The sequence below is a fragment of the Falco punctatus genome (genome assembly GCF_963210335.1).
Source record: "Falco punctatus genome assembly, chromosome: 13".
Lineage (NCBI taxonomy): Eukaryota > Metazoa > Chordata > Aves > Falconiformes > Falconidae > Falco > Falco punctatus.
The window spans coordinates 2,205,825-2,230,156 of NC_137593.1; the positions used below are offsets into that span (position 1 = coordinate 2,205,825).

The 24,332-nt window shown below is 50.4% G+C and overlaps 2 protein-coding genes across 3 annotated transcripts in view; one reads left to right on the forward strand and one right to left on the reverse strand.

The window, feature by feature from the left end:
• Positions 1-12,145: 12,145 nt before the first annotated feature.
• Positions 12,146-20,732, reverse strand: SHOX2 (SHOX homeobox 2). The gene is made up of 5 exons (XM_080410305.1): positions 18,645-20,732; positions 17,168-17,376; positions 14,680-14,737; positions 14,509-14,597; positions 12,146-14,425 (listed from the first exon to the last, which is right to left on the reverse strand). Exons 1-5 carry the CDS (start codon positions 18,913-18,915, stop codon positions 14,174-14,176), a joined length of 879 nt encoding a protein of 292 aa, XP_080266431.1. The 5' UTR covers positions 18,916-20,732; the 3' UTR covers positions 12,146-14,173.
• RSRC1 (arginine and serine rich coiled-coil 1) overlaps positions 20,732-24,332 on the forward strand; it is a 167,833-nt gene continuing 164,232 nt past the window's right edge. For both annotated transcript variants that reach the window (XM_080410302.1, XM_080410303.1), the window contains exon 1: positions 20,732-20,859. The gene's annotated coding sequence lies outside the window, so the exon portion shown is untranslated. The remainder of the gene's footprint in view (positions 20,860-24,332) is intronic.

Sequence of the window (24,332 nt, forward strand, 5' to 3'; positions counted from 1 at the left end):
AATGTTGATAGAAGAGATCATAGAAATGTAACCTGATTAGTCATCCTTTTCGCTCTGATACTGAACTATTTTTCACTCTAAAGATACGTCATTGAATACCGTTAACCTTACATCAAATGTGCCAAGTATCTAACCAGCAGGGAGTGTCTTGAGAACACGAGACAATTTTGATTCAGTTTAGGAAAGTAGTCTGCTCTTGCAGTCCTGGTACACGCTAAATTCCAGCACTGCCAGGATTTACATGCACAAGCAGCGTTAACTTTTATTTCCTTATGAAGCTCATGGCTTGCTCCCAAGTGGTGGGTTGGGAAAAATGCTGTGGAAGGTCAGAGGGTGCAGGTAGAGATCCCCTCGGACACATGGAAGCTCTCTGCTCTCTTCCATCAGAAGAAGAGGCGGCAGAGTGACGCAGGCCAAGCCAGGAGCGCACGCTGGGCGCTGTGCTGCGCAGCCAGCCCTGCATACCCTCTCGCAGCCCACCAGTGAGAAGCTGCTCCAGTGCTAGGCTTGAGATCACAACACATCATCTCAGCTGGAAACCTCTTTAAATCAGTTTTAACAGAATCTGTTTCGTTGCTGTACACTTTGAGTATAAAATAAAGACATTGAAAAATGACTAATTGAAGAATGTTTTCCCCTCTGAAACCCAATTTCAGCCTCCAAAGGCAGTGCGGGCTGCGGGCCCCAGGAGCCAAGGGCACTCGGATTATTTGGCTGCAGAGCTGCATGCTAACACACGCTATTTAAATACCCAGGGAGGCAGTTTTCACAGCTCTCTGCTTACGGCCAGATTGAGTTTCACATGTAAACTGGGATTCAGCTGCTTTCTATACAAAGAAATGCATAGGGTTTTGTATACAAAGAAATGTTAAATAACAGTTTATTTTTTGGGTACCAAATGACTTTTCTGAGAACTTAGACATAAGTTGTTACCGAGATTTAGATTTTCTTTAAAATGAGTCTCAAAGAAAAAGTTATACTTTGTGAAGTTACATTCATGCCAACTGATCCACAGAGGGTACTGGCGTGTGAGATTTTCCATTTAGTCACAACCCATTGAAATATTATCCATATGTTGCAAATAAGGGAAGTCAGTTATAATTAAATGATATTTCGCATTAATTGTATTTAAAGAATAGAAAGATGAGATTGGTTATTCACTTGTCTATTTGTACAAAATCCAGTGGAGGGAAAATATATTATGTAAAGCTTAATAGTCTTATGTCCTTTTCATCACTGCACATATCCTTCCCAGCAAGGTAACACATCATCCTCGTACCAAGAAGTACCTTGTTCCCAGCAGGTATGAGGCCAGAAGGATATTTAGTGAGGAGGGGGATTAGCACCATGCCCTTCACCTGGTGGTACTCCCTCCTGCCTCCCGGCTGCACAGGCAGCCTCCAGCTCCCCCAAAGGCGTTTTGGTTTCCCTGCCACTGGGAATTATGGAGACAGTGGCCATTAATGGATGATGGATTAATGGATATCAGAAAATTTAATTTCCTGGTTATACTCTATGATTCTGGTCTTTCTGTAGGGACATAAATGTGCATGAGATAATGATATTTCAAGGGCCAAACTGTGGATATTTCCCTCCCATCCTTTTCCTTCTGAATTCATGCAGTCATCACAGCAGATCTGGCCAGAGGGAAAGTACTGTTCGCCTGTGCGCCATAAACTTACTGCCCAGGCTCTTTCAGGTTGTTTAATTTAGGGAAATAAATTGATGAGTGGGTAACGTACTCCACAAGTACATCAGTGTTCATTTACAACCAATGCACCAAGTCCAGTTTCCCTGGACAGGCAGCCAGCTGACCAGGAAATGCTCCTTTCTTTGTCCATGGTTCCCATCCTCTCTCGGCAGTCATGATAAACAATCTGTGCCTCTCCCTGACACTGGACTCTGCTCTGGGTACTTCGCCTCCTCTCCCTCCTCCTCTCTGCTTCTCTCCTGCTCCTGCTTTCCCTGCAATGCACATGCAGAGGCACAGTGCAGCAGCCAGATCTCTCCTCTGTGCCTGTCCTCACACCACGAGAACACTCTCCACCCACACACTCCTAATCTGTGACTCATCTCGGTTTCTGCCTGCATTTAGGGAATGGCTTCTACTGTTTTGGCCATCTTGTTACATAAGGAGGCTCAATTGTTTCCTACGCCCAGCTGCAGCGAAGCTTGGTTATTGCATCCACCACCTTCAATATCGCTGGACCCGACGCTGCTACTGCACAACATGCACGCAGGTACCTAGAGAGAAGATTGCTTTATAGAATTAACTAATGTTGCTATAGCCTGGAAGTTGTATTTCAGAGGTCAATGGCAGTTTGCTTCAAAGAGGTGTTTTTCACTTTATTTATTTGTCTGATCTAGTCTAGTTTTATGGAGATCCAATACTTTTCACATTAGTACTTGTGACCACTTGAAAACAAGCAGTATTGCAGCCTTGGTGCTTCTCTGCAAGAGCTGTAGCTGTTTTTAATAACCTTATACATTTTTTACGTGAGTCTGTTCTAAAGCCCATCTACACGCCTGCCTTGGTGTCCCAGGGCAAGCTGTCAGTAGTATTGAATAAGAGAGTTGTGATGGGCATTTGGTCTTAAATTGTTCCCCAGGACTTCAATGATTAAAGCAATGCTCAAGACTCTAGCCAAGAGCCCTAGGTTATAATTTTCTTAGGTCTTTTAAGCTAAACAAAGTTGCACCTGCTCAATAGCTGTACAGAAGAAATCAAGGAAAAATGCAATTTGTGGACAATTCCATTTCTTCTGGACACAAACCTGATTTTTTTTTTCCATTTGCATTTTGCAGGACCTTTTGTGGAAAGCCTGGCTTGCGGCCTTCCTTCCAGCATCCTCCAGGAGACACGGCTGTGTGCTCCTCTCTGGCAGTAGAAACTGCAAAGCCCCTGCTTCAAAGGGCTGTGTTGGCAACAAAGATTTGCCACAACTCCCCTTGCAAACAGCAAGACCATGAGCATGTGGGCTTGGACCCCAGGAGCAGGGTGGCTGGAGCTCCCTTATCTCCAGCTGCCAGCATTCCTGCCCAGCTGTGACCTTACAGAGAGATGTCCTGGGACCACAGTATTCTGGCTGGACAAATTAAATTTACAAACATGCCATCTTGCTGTATTTTCCCAGTGTTATTGATGGTTCTGGGATGTTTGTGAGTGCACAGGATTTTGCCTCCTAAGGACACACAAGGAACAGGTAATTTTCCCAGGTCTCTGACTGTCCCCAGGGAGCTCTCACATCTTCCCAGGAAAATGATGCTGTGAGCAGCAACCCCAGCAGTGGAAGAAAGCAGAAGAGCACTAGCTGCTGCAGACAGCAGCTTAAGATGTGAGACAGAATAGTGCTCACCACAGCACCCACCCTTTGTAAAGACATGGGTTAGTTGTAAAACATACTCAGGTTCTCATTGTGTCTTATCTCCTTTTCTATCGAGGGAGAAAATGAGGTCTGTAAGGGAGGGGAATGTGACAGAGGAGCAGTAATGTTCACATGCCTTAGGGAGGGAGGGATGGAGAAGAGCTGCCCACCTCACCTGCAGCCCTCACCTTGACCTCCCCAGCAGCAGCTGCTGGTTCTACACACCAGCCTGGGACCCTCTCCTGCCTTGTCCATCCACCTCTGGTGAGATGAAGATGCTCACACTGCCATCCCTCCCACACATGGGTTGTCAAGGTGCCTGCTCCTGCTCAAAACAAGAGCCTGTCTCCCTCCACCAGCGAGGCTGCCTTCTGCTGTCTCCTGCCACTTGCCCAGCAGCTGTGAGCAGGAACAAGCCTCTTGGTAGAAGAGGAGAAAGAGAAAGGATACCCACGGATCCCAGCCCTTGGTTTTTCAAAACAAGACATGATGCAGTGTGCAGGCGTCCCCTGCACCTCTCCATCATGTCGTGCTCTCAACCCCAAGGAGGACACGGTGTGTAGATGGGAACGTTTCTCCTTGCAGGGTCTGGCAGGACCATAACACTGGGGCTAGTGTGCCACTTCTGGGCACCCAGACTGTGCTGCTCATCAGTGCAAAACTCCTTCAAACAACCCTGCCAGAGGCAGCTGAGACAGTACTGGGGATTTTGAGGGCTTTTTTTACATAGTTGATGTGATGTCAGAGGAGCTCGGTCCTTTTCATGTGGGGTTTTTTTCCTTACTAAACCTAGCTGGTGCCTCTCGCTGCTCTCCAGCCACCCTCAGACCAGCTCACTTGGTTCCCTATGGCATCTTAAACAGGCTTAAGGCTGCATCCAGGGAAAAGGACTGCCAGTGGAGAGAAACAAGGACAAGAAAAAAACGTCTTTGGAGGGCTGGGGTGAGGAGCACAGGGAAGGGCTATCAGAAAGAGGCAAGTGATGCCACAGGAACACATCAGACAGACTGGTAGGCAAGAGGAAAGACAGAGCAAGAGACCAATGGTATTTTGGAGGGAGACCAGGATAATGTAAGAGATAATGGCAGGGAAGAGAAATGAAAGTCAGCATGGAGATGGGAAAATGACACACGGAACCAGGTGAGAGATGAGGAATGGTTACATGAGGTACAACATGGAGAGGCTTCAGCTGCGCTGCCATTCCCCTCAAGACACCCAGAGACCAGGGGTGGGGAAGGTCTCCCATAAGGTTATTTAAGCACATTCACTCTTAGTTACATGAGCTGGAGGATTTTAAAACTGATCTCATGACTTCAAAACTCACCAAAGCTTATCATAAGCTTCCTGGCCACCCATCTGGGCACAGTGATGGCCCAAGGAGCTTGGAGGATGGTAAATGTGGCTATAGGGTATTGTGTAGATTTTTTTTTAGCTGTTCTTTAGCTTTATTACAGAGAACTTTGAGGAAATAAGCAATGTGTGCAGAAGAGGATTAGTACTTTTAAAATAAAAGGTTGTTTCCCAAGTGCCAGGTAGGCATCCCTGAAGTCAGAAGTAGTACAGTGTCTATCCAGCACACAGGGTCCAGGCCAGTGTGTGAGAGGAAAACTGCAGTACAGAAACGAGAGCACAGGCATAGTAGTGGTACTGCCCATAGAGACATGCAAAGCAAGAAGAAGCCAATGCAGATTTGAGGACAGCTTTCAGAATTTAAGTTGTCTAAGTTTTTGCTAATTCAGTTCCCTATTTAAATTATGACTAACCCGATTTTATAGATGTTAAAACACAGAAGTGCAAGCATTTTTAAACCTAAGTGGCGTTTTTGATTACTAATGGTAGAACTAAAATTCTGCTTTCTGCTCCAGTTATTATCCTCACATGCTTGAGCCCCTAACATTAATCAGTGTATCTGCAAGCCATTGCTTCAAGTTTTCTGAAATTAGACAAGACCAAATTTACCGTTTCCTTATTGGCGACACTTGATGTACACTGAACCACCACATGTTTCCCTGTGGTAATGAACAGTGATTGTATGAGTGCACAGGAAACAGTTAAAAACAAATGTAATACCTGGCTAGCGTTAATTTTTATTTTTCTGAAAACTAAGCAGGACACTTACAAAACTCATGCAAAAGCTTGAAATTTTTTTAAATGTATTCACACTTTAAAGAGTCATAAAGATAAATTACTCATAGGAATACATTGTACATAACTTGGCCTGACCTTGGACATATCTTGGCTAATAACAATTGTTTTGAAGTATATATGTTCCATTTATAACAGAAGGCTTAATTCATCTTTCTCGAGGAGCAGAACAGCGAGCTGACACTCTGTAAATCCTGCCTTTCCATTGTTTAACTGAGAAGTCTCAGTGCAGATGTTATGAAAGAAAGCTCAGAGAGGAAATTCACAGGCATTTCCTCGGCCCAAGAAAATAAGTTCTTGATTACAAGGAAAATGAGTCCATTAGAAATTAATCTAAATTAATTACATCTGAACATAAAATAATGTATGAATTGCAAATGTTTATCTTTCCTTTGGAAGTATTACTATGGTTACATTACATAAATCATACAAAATCCTTTACCTAGGTAGGAAAATATTGTAAACTATTTCTATAATTAAACTGATTGCATATGTAAAAATCTTCATCTGCTTCATATTATAAAGCTGTTTCTCAGCTACATGAAAGGACAAAACCCACTAAGCGTCACATCTTTTCCTGATGCAATGAGCATAAGACAGAGCTACCGCTGTTTACACCAGGTAAGAATCTTGTCTCTACAGCCAACAAGGAATCCTCTCCTGCAGCCCTGCAGTTGCAGCAGTATAAGAATAACCAAAATCCCACCCACAGGTACTGGACAAGGAGAGAAATTATTTTAAAAATCACCAGAAATCATACAGGTTAGTTAACATTCCTTAGCAAGGACGAGCATTGTAGCAATAGTATTTCTCTAAATTAACAGCTGTTTGAATAATTACGATAATCTAAACCAGATATTTAAAATATATCAAAGCCCAGCTAATTCAATATCTTATCATTATCTTTTTTCTTATGATTTTGGTAATGTGGTATTTACCCAAGCAGAATTTCTGCTGCAGTCCACAAAGGCAACGGAGATACAGATAACTAGGAATGTTCCTGCACAGGGACAGCAGTGGCATTTACATGTGGTTTCCATTGTCCTGCATTTAACCCCTCAAAGATATTTTGGGGGAATACTTTATTTACATTTTCTTTAAAAAAGTATAGTTTACCTTCTTCCTAAAGATTACCACATGTCAAAACACTTCCAAATCTAAATATTTCAGAAAAAGAAATCTGCATAATAAATAATGTATACACATTAAGTAGAGGAGTGGCATAAAAGACATTGTGGGTATTCACAGATATTTTGTAATGAGCTACAGGCAGTATCTTAATTTTCAGCAGATTACCAATCTTACTAAGTGCTAGACAAGTTTCTGCTGCTTAAATATTTACCCAAAGGACAACTGAGAGATTCATAACCGTGTTGCTGTTAATACTAACAGTTTGCACAGTCTTCTTTGCCCTGTACAGCGCACAGTCTAAGGGCTGAAGCACCCTCTACGATCCGCCGGCATGCTGAGAGGAGCAAGTGCTTTGTGCCAGCTCTCACCAGAGCTATTTTAGTCACTAAACTAAAATGATCTCCAAGAAGAGCTCTTGTGTCTCTTTCTGGTTGCAACCAAAATGTAGATGCTTTCTAATAAAATGGCTAATTCTTTTTTTCAAACACTCTTTCTAGCATGAGCTGTTCAAACATGGGTTAAAACCACCATCTTGTATAAGCTATGTCTGGTGTTCTCATCAGTGGTGACCACCGGGACATGTTCTCCTCCTGTGAGGAAAAGCAAATAGTGTGTCTAAACTGTTCTTAGGGAAATAAGAATGGCGGCAGTGGCTGCCTAACATTGGAGTGACGAAATGTTTCCCCCGTTACAGAGTGCAGAGCATGTTAACATCTTGCTAGAGTGTGTGACTACAGCAGTGAAGGTGCTAGTCAAAGGCGCTGTCTGGAGAATTGAAAAAGCTGGGTTTCACAGAGTGCAGGAACTGTGAAGTCAGTATGACCCCACAGACATTAAGTTCCAAGGAAAATGGCCAGTGTTTACCGTTTCACAGTGATACAAGATCACTTTGTGCAGACCCAGGAAGCCAAAAAGCTTGAGTGATGCTATAGGTGCAGGGGACACTTGAACTTCTGCATTCAAAACACTGAAGGCTGGACACAGACAACTGCTGACCAGCTTGGCAACTGGACATACGGGACCACTGACTAGCCTGCTGCCTTTTCCAGAACATGCAGAATTCAGGGTGACATTTTCAAAGAGCAAAGCACAGAGGCACCAGCGCCAGCAGAGGGAGGAGGAAGCTTAGTCACCTGCTGATGGAGCCTACAGCCACCCGCATGCACCGTTAAGGACCTGTAGATCACGGTCAAGCGTGGAGCACCAGCATGGAAATTAGTCTGTAACATGTGGAATGTCAGCCTGAACAGTAATGCAGCTGAATTTTCTTAATGCATTATTAAAATTGTTATCTTCCTTCTCTAAATTAACTCGAGGAAGATGTTCATAAAAGATTACACTGCTCTGGTACTGTCTTTCGTCAACCACAGGTTCACATCCTCGGTGGTTTCAGGATGGCTGTAGCTGCTGATAAGGTCAAACTGCCCCTTGTCCGGAGCACTGGCCCATGACGAGTGCATTTTGTACCTCCCCATTTCAGAATTCTCTCCCAGAATTTTTCCCAGGGTGATTTTTCCCTGTGTAAAAGGAGACTGTTAACAGCACATCAGTATTTAATGAACAGCATGTCTGATGTGCAAAGGCCATAAAACCTTTTTTATGAAGGAAAACATTCTCAAACATCTCTCATAGGCGCAGTTTTAAAAAGTTTAACACAGGGCAAAGGAGGGCTAAGCAGACAGGCTTGCAGAACGTAATGCAAATCTCCTTTGCATATGTATTTTTTTCCATCATCTTACAGAAAGAGCTAGCAACTGGGGGCCAGGGTGACAGAAAAAATGACACCAGAGTCCAAATTACCTACCTTCTGAGACCACAGCAGTGGGCTGGTTATGAAGCATTAGCCACTGCAGCAAAGCAGCAGTTTTCCCTTTTTTATTCTTTTAGCATACCTTCCCTCTCTAGGAAAAGCTAAAGCTCTTACATGAGCGCAAAACATTATTGTTGAAGAAGAGCATGCCTTCTGCAGCACAAAACAAGAGCCCTATGTCGGCACTGCCTTGGTTTGTGCAAAGCAGGGGTGACATGACACGAACGATAGAGCAGATCCCTACAGATCCGCAGGCAGGACCCGCAGTCTTCCCCTCCTAGTGGGCTGCCTGCAGAGGGTGAAACCGCCTTCGGGGGGGGCTTTACAGGCACCTGCCAGCTGAAAACAAAAATCAGTCTCAAACTGGGGAGGTGTTGGGTTTGTCTTGCTCATTACTTTGTCAAAAGGCACACTGTTACCATGCTGCCAAGAAAGGTAACTGAGGCATTGAGGGCTCTGCTGGTTCTTCCATCAGGAATTTAGCTTTTGCTGAGTCAGTAAAATTAGTAGTAACTGGCAAAACAGCATAAATACATGCTCAAAGTCATGCTCTGCAACCGCACCAGCAAGATTCATGGTATAGAAAATTCACAGAATTTCCTTCATTCACACAAACTTAATTGCCTAAAGAACATCTGGAAAGAAGACTGGCCACTCATGTAAAAAGTGTGAGTAGCGATAACTCACATTTCTGAGAACACTTACTATATCCTCCATCAAAACCAGGGGCAGGGGCAGTTGCAGCTGGATATAGGAAAGGTTAAAAATAAGCACGATTTTTCCAGTTCCTTTCAGAATTTTGTTGCTCATCTCAATGGGCACAAAAGTGATACCGATCTGCTTCTTTTAATTTTTAAATATATGTAGCAGATGACCTTTAAGGTGCACGTTCACCTGCTGGTGCTTCACAGCAAGGGTGAACGAGCTCAGAATGGTTGTGAGAAACCAAAAATTCAAGGGCAAATGAAATGGGAACAGCCACAAAATTGGACAAGTATCAATATTTACTGGGCAGGAGTTAGTACAGTGTGTACTGTTACACAAAACATTATTTATTCCTTGAGTATTCAGCCGCAGTTCACCCAAAGGACCGCTGTACTCACAAGGGCAAACTGCTGTTGCACAGAACCATCGGCTGAATGCCACAGAGGCTCAAGGGCTCTTCTGATGCTGCTTTTCTGAAAGGCAAGTTTAAGTGCTCTGGTTAAAAGCTTTGCCCGGAATAAAGCTGAGCTGCTAATGAACAGTACAAGACATCAATTCCATACACAGTATTTAGCGCACTTTTGTGTACTTTTATGTGCTGGGCAAAACTAGTGTTTTCTTTCGCTCTCCTTTTTCATCTTCTTGTATGGAGAACTGAAATCCATAGTAGGAGTTAGCGAGGTGGTGTCTGGAGTTCGCTGTAAGACATCTGGCTGCCGTCGCCCTGCGCTGCTCACCTAACACTGTGTTGCTGCGCAGAGCGAACAGAATGTGGAAACTACTACTTCACTGAATGGGAACCTGTGCTAAGTTCCTGCCGCGAACACGCTGTTGGCTCTGCGAGGACAGAAACAGGTGTTTACTCCTTCCTACATGATTTATTTGGTCTCTTCCCTAAATCCCCTTCTCAGGCCAGCACATCTCCATGTACATCCCACGCTAAAATTTTATCTACTGAAAGCATATATTGTATGTGCACTGATTGGCTCACAAAACACCTGTAATTAAATTGCAGGAAACCTATGAGTTTTTACATAGGTTCAGACACTCTAAGGAATAAAATAGAAACAGAAGAGTTCTGGCCAACTCCTGTTGGCCTATACACTTACTGGCTATTCCAGTCCAAGGAAACCAGGAATGTAAGTATTCCTGTCCAAAAATATCCCATTAAGATGATTTTATTTTAATCACAGCTGCACTAAAAGATACATAGTTCTCTTACACCATCCAATCATCTTTCCCTGTTATGATGAAAGCACATTTTTCATGTCTTTTATTACAATCATCTTGAAGACAGACATGCCGATATCTGAGCATATTGTAAAGATTTTAAGTTCACATCACACGTATCCATCACAGTTTACGTTACCACATCAATAACCCACACAAGACTGTTAGGCAACTATATTTAAACTAGTTGTATTTTAAATAGAGCAGGTAAGTTGTGACAAGTTTATTTGGAGCAGGCTGAGAAGATTCATGCCCAGGATGTGATCTGCAGAGTCGCAGTGGCCAGGCTGCAGTATTAGTGGCTGGTACACATATTAATTAACTTCTTTATTCGGGGATCAATCGACACCACCGTTAGTTTTATTGACCTTATAATTAGCAGTATCTTACTTTTTGCTTGAATAAAGCCGTTTTACCTAACACAAACCTATCATTTCCAGCCCGTTATTAGCACACAAGCAGCCGGGCTGATTTCGCCCTAGCTACTGGCAGGCCTCTCCGGGAGAGGACCTCCGCCGTCGCCCCGCCGCTGTGCAGCGCAGGAGCAGCCGGGGCTCACTCCCGCCACCCGCCCGGCCTGCGCGGGACCCCGCGGAGCCCCGCGGCGCCGCCGGCCCTCCCGGGGCCGCCCTCCCCCATGGGCAGTGGGCACGGCTCACCGCGGGCCGCCGCTTCCCCAGCCAGGGGCCCGGCAGGGCTGAGGGAGCTCCCGGGGCTGCACCTCATCCGCCTACGCGCCCCGACAGGGGACCGACGGGCCAGCGCCTGGCTTCCGCCGCCGCCGCGCCGAGGCGAGTGCATTCCCGCAGGCGCTGCCTGGGCGCTGGGGTCACCGCGGCGGGCGCTTTCCCTCAGAGGGACCCCCATGTCGCGCGCATTTCCTTCACAAGAATCTCACGGCGGGCGCCTTTGCCCCACAGGGACCCCCATGGCGAACGCTTTCCCCTCAAAGGGACTCCCACTGCAGGCGACCTTCCCTCAGAGGAACCCCCGTGGCAGGCACTTTCCCTCAGAAGAATCTCAGGGGGGGCGCTTTCCCCTCACAGGCACCCCCATGGCGGGCGCTTTCCCCTCAGATGGACCCCCACTGCAGACGCCTTTCCCTCACAAGAATCTCATGGCAGGCGCCTTTCCCCTCACAGGCGCCCCCACGGCGGGTGCGTTCCCCTCAGAGGAACCCCCGTTGCGGACAACTTTCCCTCAGAGGGAACCCCGTGGCAGGCGTTTTCCCTCACAAGAATATCATGGCGGGCTCTTTCCCCTCAGAGGAACCCCATGGCGGGCGCCTTTCCCTTAGAAGAACCCCATGGCGGGCGCTTTCCCCTCGCAGAGACGCCCACGGCGGGTGCCTTTGCCTCAGAGGAATTCCATGGGGGCGCCTTTCCCTCTCAGGGACCCCTATGGCAGGCGCCTTCTTTCGCAGGCACCCCCATGGCGGGCACTTTCCCTCACAGGGACACCTATAGCCAGCGCTTTCCCGTCACAGGGACCCCCATGGCCGGCGCTTTCCCGTCACAGGGACGTCCATGGCAGGCGCTATCCCTCAGAGGGACCCACATGGAGGGCGCTTTCCCCTCAGAGGGACCCCATGGCGGTCGCCTTTCCTTCAGAGGGACCCCCACAGCGGGCACTTTCCCTCAAAGGAATCCCATAGCAGGCAGTTTCCCCTCGCAGGGACCCCCAATGGCAGGCGCTTTCCCCTCAGAGGGAACCCCATGGCGGGCGTTTTCCCCTCAGAGGCATCTCCATGGCGGGCGCCTTTCCCCCACAGGGACCCCCATGGTGGACGCTTTCCCTCAGAGGATTCCATGGCGGGCGCCTTTCCCTCACAGGGAGCCCATGGCGGGCGCTTTCTCTCAAAGGAATCCCATAGCAGGCTCTTCCCCCTCGCAGGGACCCCCTTGGCGGGCGCTGTCCCCTCAGAGGGACCCCCATGGTGGGCGCCTTGCCCCTCACACCGGCGCCCGCGGAGCCCCGGGCAGCAGCGCAGCGGGCAGAGCCGGGGCGGCGGAGCGGGCGGGGGCAGCGCGGCGGGCGGTGCCGGGGCGGTGCGGCGCGACCCCCCCGTTCCCTCCGTGGAAGATACCGGGAGCCATGACGCTTTCCTCGATTTTATTACCTGAGGGAACTTGACAGAACTTGTAAAGACACAATTGCTATAAACTTCCACCGGTCTATTTTTCCTTCCAAAGGAAGCCAAACCAAAACGCCGCGTTCAGTTTTGCGAAGCCGAACACTCAGGAAAACTCATATAAAGTGGTAACGAAAAGATGCGCGGAGGTGAGCGGTGCTTCCGCGCCGTGCTGGGCGCTATCTGCCTGTCGCGATATCTACGGAGCAGAAAGAAACGTGCGAGCTCTACAGAAGATGTCAACACAGAAAAGAAAGAATATCACCGATGATTTAATATTAACAGTACCAGAGGTGACGTGAAACCGTCCGCCGAAACGTTACTCTTTTCAGTCAATAGGTCGCAAAGTGTCTTAAATTCATTACTTGGCACTTATTGAGAATCGTGACGTCGAAAATGGATTAAAAAAGGTGAAGCAAACCTGAGTGAAACAAAATATATTGTACTGACAACAAATGTAATGAAATAACAGCATCTTGTTTTCTTTTTTTTTCTTTTTTTTAAATAACTTAAAATACACTAGAAAAAATATGGTCAATATAAATAATTTTGTTTTCATGGAGAACAAATAGATACAAAGCCCGTCCATACCAAAGTTCGCGTAGAAGAGCTTTCCCTCTCTCTTGGCAATAAGCGTGAGGGTCTGATGACAAACTGGGATAACAATCACCGACTGCAAGGTACCCCAGGTTAAATAGCTATACGTCTTTCAAATAAAAATTAAAAAAAAATAGGAAAAAAATCACAAGATTACGTGAATAGATACACCTTTATGAGATAAAATGTAAATGTTTGACAGTCAACTATCAATTCACAAGTTATAGCCAAAATAAACTTTGTTCGTGTGTATCAACATATTTTACATGTACCCAGTATCTCTTATTGGAATTCGCCGCTGTGTAAAGTGGTGGTTGGGAATTAAATACTTTTTTTTTTTTTTCTTCTTTTTTTCCTTTTGTTTTTGCCCTCAGGACAAGAGAGACCCGGCAAAGGGAGGCACGCTCCGCTGTCCTGATGCTTTCCGCTCCCTTTCATTTCAGAGGTGGGACAGCAAACGACCAACAAAGATTTAAGAGTGGAAAAGGTAGTGCTTGATCTCCCTCTCTCTTTCTGTTTCCCTCCAAGATTAAAAGAGAAAGAACCCAGCCAAACCCAGTTTGTTTGTTTTGTTTTGTTTTTTCTACTAAAGATGAGGGTGAAGTGCAAGTGAATCAAAGGACTCCATCAATGAAATACAAATACATGCAACCCGGAATGCTGCTGGAGGAAGTATCCCGGACAGTTTTCCATTAGAAATTCGCAGAGAAATCATTGTCTTTTTTTAAAACTTTTTTTCCCCCTCTTCGTCGTCGTCTTTCTCTCTTCTTTTTGTCGCTATTCCAGACATGGTTGTTAAACTCAAGTATCTGATGCAACGTGAAAGGAGGCCCGCCTCTCTTATCAAATTTCTTGTATTAAAGTGAACTTCGCAGAAAAAGGTCAGTTTCAAAACCTGTGAACTTCCCAGCTGCGCGTCTAGTTCCTCTAATTCTTTAAATAAGTATATATCTCCCGTCAGTTTCTCCTCTCCCTCGTCTTTTTTTTTTATTATTATTTTTTTCCTTTTTTCCCCCTTTTTATTTAAAAAAAAAAAAAAAGCCCCCGCTGGCGGGCCGGTCACAGCCCCAGGGCGGCGGCGTGTTTCTTGGCCTTGAGGCGGAGGTCGGCGATGCTGGAGTTCTTGCTGGTGGTCTTGGCGGCGGCGGCGGCCGCCACCACGGAGGCGGCGGAGGCGGACTCGGCCAGGGTGGCCAGCGGTAGCCCGAAGGGGGGAGCGGGGAACATCATGTAGGGTGCGTGGGCCAGGTGCGGGTGGAGGTGGTGATGCGCGTGGGCCACGGCGCTGTCCAGCTGCAGCTGCGCCTGAACCTGCCGGGACAAGGGCAGTGCGTGGCAGCGACCCACCCGCGTGGCCCCGCCGCCCACCCACTCGCGTCCCGCCGCCCACTTGCCTGCTGGAAGGGCATCCGCAGCGCGCCCACGTTCACGTATGGGGCCACCCGGCAGGCTTCGAACTGGCTGGCGGCGCCGATCAGCACCCCTGCGGGAGGCAGCGGCAGGAAGTCAGCGCGGAGAGCCCCCCCACGCGCGGTCGACCCACCCGCGGCACCCCTCTCCTCTACCTTTGTGGAGCTGGTTTTCTTGCTTTCGGCATTTGGCTCTTCGGTTCTGGAACCAGACCTGCGGGGAGAAGCGGGGAGGGGGGAGAGGGGGACGACACAGACACACACGACACACACACGGGTGTCACGGGCGCGCTGCCACCGCCGTGGCAAAAAAAAAAAAAAAAAAAAAAAAAATTTCTAAACCCAGCGACAATTAAAAAAGAAAAACAAGCGGCAGACAAAGAAACCTGACTGCTGCACGGGCTGGGCTCCCTCCTCCCGGGCAGCCCTCGCTCCTGAGCTCCAAAACGCAAAAGGCAAAGGGAAATAAAAAAAAGAAAATATAGAGAAAACCGGCATCCGCAGAGTGCTCGCTCCAGAGACACTACTGCCTGAGCCCGGGCTTCGTCTTTCTGCATCAGGGTCCCCAAAGACCTAAATCGCCCCCTGATATTTAATACTAACTGGCGATAACGGGGTTTGATGTTTGCACCGTCAGGCCTGAGAAGATCGTGCTCATTAATAAATAAATTGATTAGCTTTATCTTCAAGAAATACTAAACACCAGAGTTTAACGAGTCTTTTTTTTTTTTTTTTTTTTTTTTTCTTCAGGGGGAGGTGGGTAATTACTGTCATAAAAGCTTTGCTACAAAGAACTTTAGAATTTCTCTGTTCCTCTGTGCAGTGGAGTGTAGCACAGAAGCGGAATAATTGTCTCATTATCATGATAATCTAATTTGCTTCCACAGAAAAGGCTGCTGCACGTTAGACAAGAACATACTTTTAATATTGGAAATGGAATTGTTGAAATAAATTACCAGAATAAAGTTCTACTGGTTTAGAGGAGAGGGGAGGGAGGGAAGGAGGGAGGGAGAGTGCGTCTTAAAACATTCCTGTTTAAAGACAGACCTCTGCACCGCATCTCAGAAGCCACAGAGACCAAGCAATCCTTTCCCCACCGCCAACAAACAAATAAACAAAAAAAAAAAAAAAATTTTAAGGTCTTACGTGAAGAGACAAATACAAACGTGAATTTCCCCCACTCTGCCATTTACTTCAGCTAAGCAAAATCTGCCCAACAGCCATGTTCGTCCTCAGCCTCCCGTGGAAATGCACATTCCATAATTTACAAATTAGTGCAGATGCGAGGCAAAATATTATTGCAAAGCGTTTTCCGGAACGATTTAAAAGGGAACGGGTTTAAATCTATGTAAATCTCCAAAAGTTATTATGCACCCTGAGATTTGGCATAATGGGAGCGCGGATTATGCGCCGCAGCCGCCGCGTTCTTTGTCGAGCAAACAGCCAGCAGAAGGAAGCACCTCCCTTTTACATTTTTCATACCCAAGTTGAAGCCCAGCAACTTTGTTTGGTTTTGTTAAGATTTGCTGGGCATAACTGGCCGCCCGCCTCGGCGGAAAAACGGGGAAGCGGGAAAACGAAGCCTCTTGGTTTTGGCTTGGGTGTTGGGGTTTTTTTTGTTTGCTTTTTTTTTTTTAATTACAAAAGCTGCTTATTATTACTTTTTCGGTCCATCGCGACAGCTCTGTTTCTGTCCCTACTACAAAGATGCAGGGAAACCCCACAAGGATTGCACGCATAGTTGGGTGCAGATGGTGGCCTACGAGCACAAAGATTGAGGGGGAGTATCTGTTACAGCAGTACTTTCTAACAGCTGCAGATGTTCGGGGCCTAAAACTACTCCATGTGTTCAAATAAATAATGACCATCATTTTCTTTTCTTTTATTATCACGACGGAAATACACCGGAGCAGCTACATTTGTTCGCATCTGAGGAGTTACCTTCCTCCCCGGCCGGGCAGAGCCCGAACCCCTCCTCACTTCTTCATCTCATCCCAAGAAAACTCGCAGCAACCAGCCCAGGAACCGATTTTGAAAAACTTTGGAAGGGCAGCCCGAGGTTAAACGCGCAGGTTAAATCAAAGGAAGCTGTGGCTTCTCGCTACAGGAGAACACTTAAAATAGCCTGGTTTTATCCCAGACTTTTTATTTCATAAACCCGAACAAAGCCTGTCTGTGCACTCCGCTCAGTTTTTGTGCCGCTTCCCTCAAGATTTAACAACTACGAAGAGAAACGGCCTGTAAATTTTTTTTTTCTTCTTTTTGCGTTTAGCAGTTCCTAATTTAGTTTACGGTCACTACATCTATAAAGTTAATTGGTACGTCCGCCCGGTGAGCCCTGAGCCAGGAGCAGCCCGGAGAGGGACCGCAGCCCACGCCAACAAAATAGCCATTGTAGCTCTCGCCGAGAGAGGGATGAAATAAACGCGGACATGAAATAAAACGCGACAGAGCGAGGGGCAGGGGACTTGCGAGGGGGCAAATCAGGGGACAGCCCGGGGAGGGTGGCTTTTTAGATTCGCTGAGTGCAATTCGGCGCGGGGGCTCTGCCAACCCGTGTCAGGAGCGGCGGGGACGGGGCACGACCGGGCTTTACCCGAGCTGGTCCCGCGCAGCCTGCGCATCCCCGCGCAGCCCCGGCTACCTGCACCCTGGCCTCGGACAGCCCCAGCCGCTGGCTCAGCTCCTCCCGCATGAAGGCGTCCGGGTAGTGGGTCTCGTCGAAAAGCCTTTCCAGCTCGTTCAGCTGCTCCAGGGTGAAATTCGTCCGGCTCCTCCTCTGCTTGATTTTCGTCTGCCCTTCGTCTTCCATCGCTTTCGCATCCTCCTTGCGCTCCTTCAGCTCTGGGGAGACTGGGCACGACACGGGCACTCAGACAGGCGGGGCGGCCGGGACGGGAGGCTGCAGGGAGGCAGCGAGACTACCGGCCTCGCCCCCCTGGCCCGCAGCTCCCCTCCGCCGCACCGGCACCCGGGGTGGGGGACACGGGGAAGAAGCCCCCGCCGCTCCCCGGGGCCTGTGCTCCCCGGCCGCGTTAGGCCCGCCTCGGCCGCTGCCTTTCCGGGCCCCGGCGCTCGGCTCCGGTAGCGACTGGCGGCGGGGAACGGGGCCCGGCGGCCACCCGCAGCGGGGGGGGGGGGGGGGGGGGGGGCGGGGTACCGGCCCGCGGTGGGGGCGCCTCTGACCCCGCTGCCCGCCCGGGAGAAGCGCAGCAACAGGTCCCCGGTGCGCTCCACCAAGCAGCGCGGCCCCTCCGCGCCCCGCGGCCGAGCCCGCTCTCTCCTAGGTTTTTTTGGTTTTGTTGTTTTAATTTTCTGCCAGCGACGCGGGACCCCTGCGGAACCCCCCGCGCCCGGCCCTGCCCGCCCACCGCCGCTCCTTAGCGCGGATTTGTTTATTAGCCCCTTTGCGGGGATGCTCCAGCCGCGTCGCGCTCCGCCGGCACCGCTCGCCCGAACAAAAGGGCGGCCGTCCACCGCGGGTCCCCGCGCAGCGACAGGCACCGGCCCTGCCCCGCAGGCGGGCGCGGAGCCCCCCGCGCTGTTGGTCCGCCGGCGCGGCCCGGCCTCCTCCCCGCAGCCGCCGAGAACGGCCCCGGCCCCGCGGCCATCGCCCCAGCGCGGAAAAGGCGCGGAAAAACCACGGGGCGTTTGGGAGAGAAAGGCGCCCGGCAGGGCCTGGGCGCGGAAGCCGCGCGGAGCTTGGGCCGACCGCCGGCAGCACAGCCCGGCCCCACACGTGTCCGTGGAGCCGAGACTCGCGGGGGAACCACCGGGCCCGCGTGCCCCCGTTGGCAGTGCGGCTTCCCGCGGGATGCTGACTGGGACCCGCTCGCGCTGCCAACAACTTAAACGCTTCTTTAAATATTTTAATATAAACTTGGAGGCTGGCCGCGTATTCCCCGCAATTGGGAGCGGGCGGAAAGCCGCCCGTGGGCGCCTGTCACAGCCTCCCCACGAACGCGGCCGCTGCCGAGCCCCTTCCACCCGCGACCGCGGTCTGCCTCGCCCGGTGCGCGGCCACCGCCCGCTCCCGCCGCCGCTCCGCGCCTCCCGAGCCCGACGGGGGGAAGGAGGGGAAGGGGACGGGAAGCAGGGGGACTGCCCGGTGCCGCCGTTACCGTCGCTGAGCTTGGGGGTGGCCGCCTCGGCGGCTCTGTCGGCGGCGGCGGCGGCGTCGGGCTCCCGCGGCGGCGACGGCCCGCCGCCCGCCCGCGCCGCGGGACTGCCCGCGTCGTCTCGGCCCGGTTCGGCCGCGGTACCGCCGCTCTCCCGCGGTCCGCCGGCGCGCAGGGGCCCGCTCTCCAGCACCTCGCGGTAGGTGATGAGCTCCTTCTTCTCCTTCGCTTTGGGATCAAACGACTTGGAGACAAACGCCGTCAGCTCCTCCATGGCCGCGGCTCAGGGGCGCGCTGCCCCGGCTCCCCGGGCGGGCATCCACGGGGCGGGGTGGCGGCGGCGCCCCGGGCCGTGCCGAGCCCAGCCGAGCCCAGCCGCGCCGTGCCGTGCCGCCCGACGTGTAGGGCTCTCGGGGTCTGATAGCGACGCCGCGATTGAAGTGGCACTATTTATACTTTGCAACGCCTGCCCCTTGTTCCCGGCGAATTACCTCCCCTCGGAGCTCTGAATGGACCCCTTCTCCGCCGCCCGACCGCGCCGCCCGCCGCGGGGCTCTGCGGACAGGGCACCGCCAGCCCGCCCGCCCGCCGCCCTCCGCGCGCTGCGCCCTAATTAATTTAATTAGGCGCGGGCCCGTGCGCCAGGTCCCGGGCGAGCGCGGCGCGGGAGAGGGGCCGGAGCTGCGGGGGAGTGGCCAAGGCGGGAGGAGCGGAGGGGGGTGCGCAGGCTCCGCACCCGCGCACCGCCCCGCGGGACTCGGGGGGTGCGGAGCCGCTCCCCGCGCAGCCCCGCGGGGCCAGAGGCGAGGGCCGCTCCCCCACACCCCGCCGGGAGCCGGCCCGGTGCGCGGAGCGGCGGCAGCGTGGGACCGGCCCCGGGGGAGCCGGAAAAGTTCCTCCGTGGACGCCCAAATCCAGCAAATAAATTACCGGCTAATTGACAGTGACAAATACAGCCGTATCATTAACGTTTTCTCATACGGCGAATTGAGGCATCAGATTAGAGCGAATTACGCTATTTATTGCTAATATTGTTTTTCCTTTGTTGTTTAAATCCCATTAAGAGAGTACTTTTGTTGACAGAAGCCGTCTCTTTTACACCTTTGCTAGAACCCTAATAAATTATTCAAAATTGTTTAACTCTTGCGTATGTATTGATTTCTCATTTGACCTCTGGAAAGATGACTTTACATAAAAGAGCGTTTATTTACTCGAGCAGGTAATGGTATCGAGGATGGAATTAGCATTTCTTCAGATCCAATTATACACGCCGCAGCCGCGATCGGCAACCAGTTCCCGTGGCTCCGTTTCGGGCGGCAAAGCCGGTCCCGCCGCCCGTGACCCGGTCCCGCTTGGCCCCGCTCCGCCCCGCGAGGCAGTCTCGGTCCCGGGGGGGGGGGGGGGAAGGCGGGGGTCGGACACGCGGGTCCCCACGGGGACAGCCCTGCCGGGGAGGTGATGGCCAGCGGCTCCTCCATCCTCACGTTTCGATTATCCTCCCGCAACATTTCGCGGTTCCCGTGGCGGGGAGCGCGTGCTCGGAAACTCGCGTTAAACTAACCAAATCCGCCCAAAGACAGCGCTAAGTGTAACGGTTATCAACGCGTTCCCTCGCGTTTCTCGCGGTCGCCCGGCGGAGGCTGAGCTCGGCCCGGGGCACGCTCACCCCGCGCCGGGGGCTCGTCCGGCCCCGTCGCGCTGCCCACGCCGCGGGGGGAACGGCCCCTTCGGCCACGGGGGCGGCCGTCGGGGCCAGGAAGCACCGACCCTCGTTAGTCACTTCGTGCTGAAACGAGGAAGCCCCCGCGCCGCCGTCCCGCGCCTCGCCCCGCCGCGCAGCCCGTCACCCACGGAGTAGGCGGACGGCGGCGTGCTACGGCAACGTGCCGGTAAGTCGTTGTGGCTTGTCACCGCGCTGCGCCCGGTGTGGAGCAGCGCGACGTGGGCGGCTGCAGCCAGCCGCGGGCAGACCAGGACCGGCCCTGCGCCCCTCGCTGCCCATCACGCGTGGGGGGCTCGCCCCGCCGGGGCGGCGAGCGCGCTACATCGATTCCTCGGCGCTCGGCGGCGCTGCCTGGCCGCCTGGATGAGCTCGGCGCTGGCTTGCTGCTGCCTGCCCGGCGCCCAGGAAGGCGCTGAGCTCAAACCGGCAGCCGCGGCCCGCCGCCGCCGCCTGCGCTCCCGCGGCCCGGCCCAGCCTGACTGCTCCGCCGCTCAGGTAACGTGGCGGGGCCGGGCGGCGAGCCCACCCCCGGCAGGGGTACGGCAGTGCGCCGCGGGCCATCGCCGCGGGGGCTGGGCGGGCCCTGCGGCCTGCTGCTCGCTGCCCAGGGCCGCACGGGACCCGGTTGTGGCCCGGGGCCGGCGTCAGGGTCGGGGGTGGGAACGGCGGCGTGGGGACGCGCCGGGCTGGGCCTGCCCGGTGTGGCCGTGCCGAGCCGCGGCCTGGCCTCCCGGGGCTGCGGCGGAGCCCCAGGGCGGGCTCCCGGCGGGCTGCGGGGCTTGGCCGACGGGTCCTGCGGCCTCAGGCCTGCACAGACTGCGGGTCCCCCCCGGCCGCGGGGGCTGCGCCGGGGAGGGACGCGGCTGCTCGGTGCCGTGGGGGGCTGCGGGCAAGGCTCGGCGGCCAGTAGCCGGCCGGGGAGCCCAGCCGGGCCCGGGGCTCCAGACTCTGTTCGGGTTTCCTGGTGGAGACGGGCGGGAGCCCTGGGAGCTGCTCTCTTCCCTGGCTTTTCTAGTTTCTGTTTCATCTAGCAGGGCCCAGCTGGCGTGAGTGGGGAGCACACAGTATCAGTGATGGATGTTACTGTCCTTGGCATCAGCCCTTGGAATTCACTTTATATTTTGATTCATAAGATAAGAGGGAATAATTCGTGTATAATCTTATTTTCCCACCTCTTGTCTGTGAAAGCATGGGTAAAGAAGGTGTGTGATTGGGTTTTTCTGCACCTGACGCACTGCTCCTAGCAGCAGTCATTTTCTTTGTATATTTCAGCCAAATATAGCTAGTGCTGCTCCCCCCTCTGCCATGAAGGAAACATTTTTTGAACAGTTTATGTGTTCTAATGATGTTGGACAAAATCTAGACATGTTGTTTCATGTTGAGCATGATCCTGTACCCCCTGAGGGAGGAAGGTATTTAGAACTTGATTAAAAAAAAAACCACCCCAAACAAAACCCAAAAGCTGCATTGTAAAGTTCAGATAAATGTAGCTGATCTGTAAGCGTGTTCTGAAAGTTGGTTACTTAGAAGAAATGCTGATTAATTGATGCCCTTAGTGAATTTGGGTTGATCTAAAATAGGAATGTTTTTTAGTTCTCACTGTATTCAGGTTCAGAAAATTATGTGGTGGAAGGCCAGTTTGTAGAATTAAGAATTATTGAGCAAAAGGTGGCTTGTAGAGGCGGTCTCTTAGTTAGGTGAGCATCATACTAGAGTTTGAGATCTGCATTCCATCCTCTGCTGTTGGTGTCCTGGATGCACGTGCATTGTCTCCTTGAGCCTAGTTTTCCCCACACTTTGAAATCTAAAGATTTGAAGCTGAATTAAGGACTGTTGTTATTATAAATAAAGTGTTCATTCATGGTTTTGCGTTCAGGTAGACTTTCTTCCAAGTTAAATTTTATTGATTTTGAAAAATACTGTTAATGTTATCATCAAAGGGGACATCTTTTATGTTATCAGGAAACAGTGTTCTGCTGTGTTTGGTGTGTGTGGATTCTGGTGTCTAGGGGAGAGATTGTAAGTAAGAGTTCCTGTGATTCTTTGATCTGTGGACTTTTCTTCTGATGTAACCAGTTATGGTAGCTTGGTCGCTGAGATTTCCTGTAGTGATCTGGAAACTTGGCTAAGGGAAAGTGGCACCATTGAATTAAGTATGTAAGAATCAAGGGTGATGATTCAGGTTGCTGCCCTTATAAGAACGGCCACCATATTGTCCTTTCTAAACAAATCTCTTCCTCTACTGAGAGCGGTTTTTCTGAATTGGAGAGCAGGGGCAGTTTCCACTTAACTACAAGGTTGGTGGAGGTAGATACAAAGGCACTCATTGATCTGCCTGCACCCAGATTGACTGACTTCTGCCCTCTGCCTGTTTGTGGTTTCCCTTCTTTGGGGAGCAGGGCTGCCATTAGTAACACTGCAACTCTTACTAGTGAGCATGTTTGTTGAGGACTTAGTATAAATTTTACTTCCATTAGCCTTATTTCCTGGCTGAAGCTCAAGTAGCATCTCATCCTGACTTGTTGATTCTCTCCTGTAGATGGACTCACGCAGTTCAGCAGGAAAGAAGGGGATTCTGAGATGGTTGCGGTATATTTTCCATCAACACTCTTCTAAATGGTTATAATTTCTTAAAGGATCTTGTTTGTAGAGATGCTACATAAACAGAGCAGGTGGTTAGTGATTATTGCAAGCCAGTTATAATCAAAGCCTCTTGGTAACTAACAAACCTAAATCATTTGGATTTGATATTTAACAAATGTGGAGGTTATTTTGTTGTCATCACTTCTGGCTGATTATGGTAACTGAAGATTGTATTGTTTAATTGGATGCTGTGCTCAAGATGTAGTCTGCTGCAGTAATGTTTGCTGGATAACAGCCTCTGATTAAAACCAACCAAAGGATGTTATTTTCTTACAACCTACAGTAAATACAGTAATAGTTTGAAACTCATGTTTGAAAAATCAGGTATTGTATGCTGGAAATAATTCCTCAACATCCCTGAAATATTGATCTGACCTTGTTCAATCTTGAGTGTATGCTTCTTACCACATTTTAAAGTATACCTTACTCTCCTGGAATAGATTTTCCAGGGAAGTCTGTCTGTTTCCTATGCCATCTATGTTTTCTTTATATTTTTAAATGCAGGGTGGGAGGTTACTTAGCTGTTCACAGGTGAACTTGATAGCACTGTTTATAATTTTGCCAAATACAAATAGTTGGTTTGAAATTTTTGATGTTGGTTTGTCTTGGAAAAACACCTGTGTGAACGTATGTACTTTGTTTTCATTTCAGCCAGAGTTGCAGCATCGGTTTTCAGAAAGACTTAAATGAAAATTACCTATTAAAAAAACAAAGGCCTGGAGACCTGTCTTTTAGATCCTCCAGCATGCCTGTGCTCTGGAAGGAGGACTTAAAATTTATCAGGCCCAGCTGTTAGTCATTCTACTGAAAGGCTGCTCAATTTCACACGAACTGCAAGTGTTCAGAATGTTGAAGCTCACGGACATTCACTAGAACCTTCAAAAATAATTAAGTAGCCAATTAATTTGGTGATTATATGTTCCAGTTCAGGCTTCAGCATGAGTTTTCATGTAGCTACTATGGATTTTTGTATCTTGAGACAGCACCTTCTGAATTCTCAGTGTTTCTTTGCTGTTTGACTGGAATAGTTTGGTCTAAATTCAGAGTGGGTGAGGGAATATGCTGAGTGGTTGAGGATCACGGTGGGGGAAGGTTGGGGCTGGATGGTGGAAGAGAATGAGCCTCACTGATGTGATGGGCAGGAGTCTGTGTTCCCATGAGCTCCTGAGATGTAACCCAGGTTCTAGGTTCATCTGAAATCGTTAATTTGCTGCTGGTGCTTGTTAAGGCACTTTTCCTTCCTCCTCCTCCTAGTATTGCTCTATAGTCAGGATAAAAGCCTCCTGAGTCTTGCCAGGCATTGGAAGCTATATCTTCCACAGTGC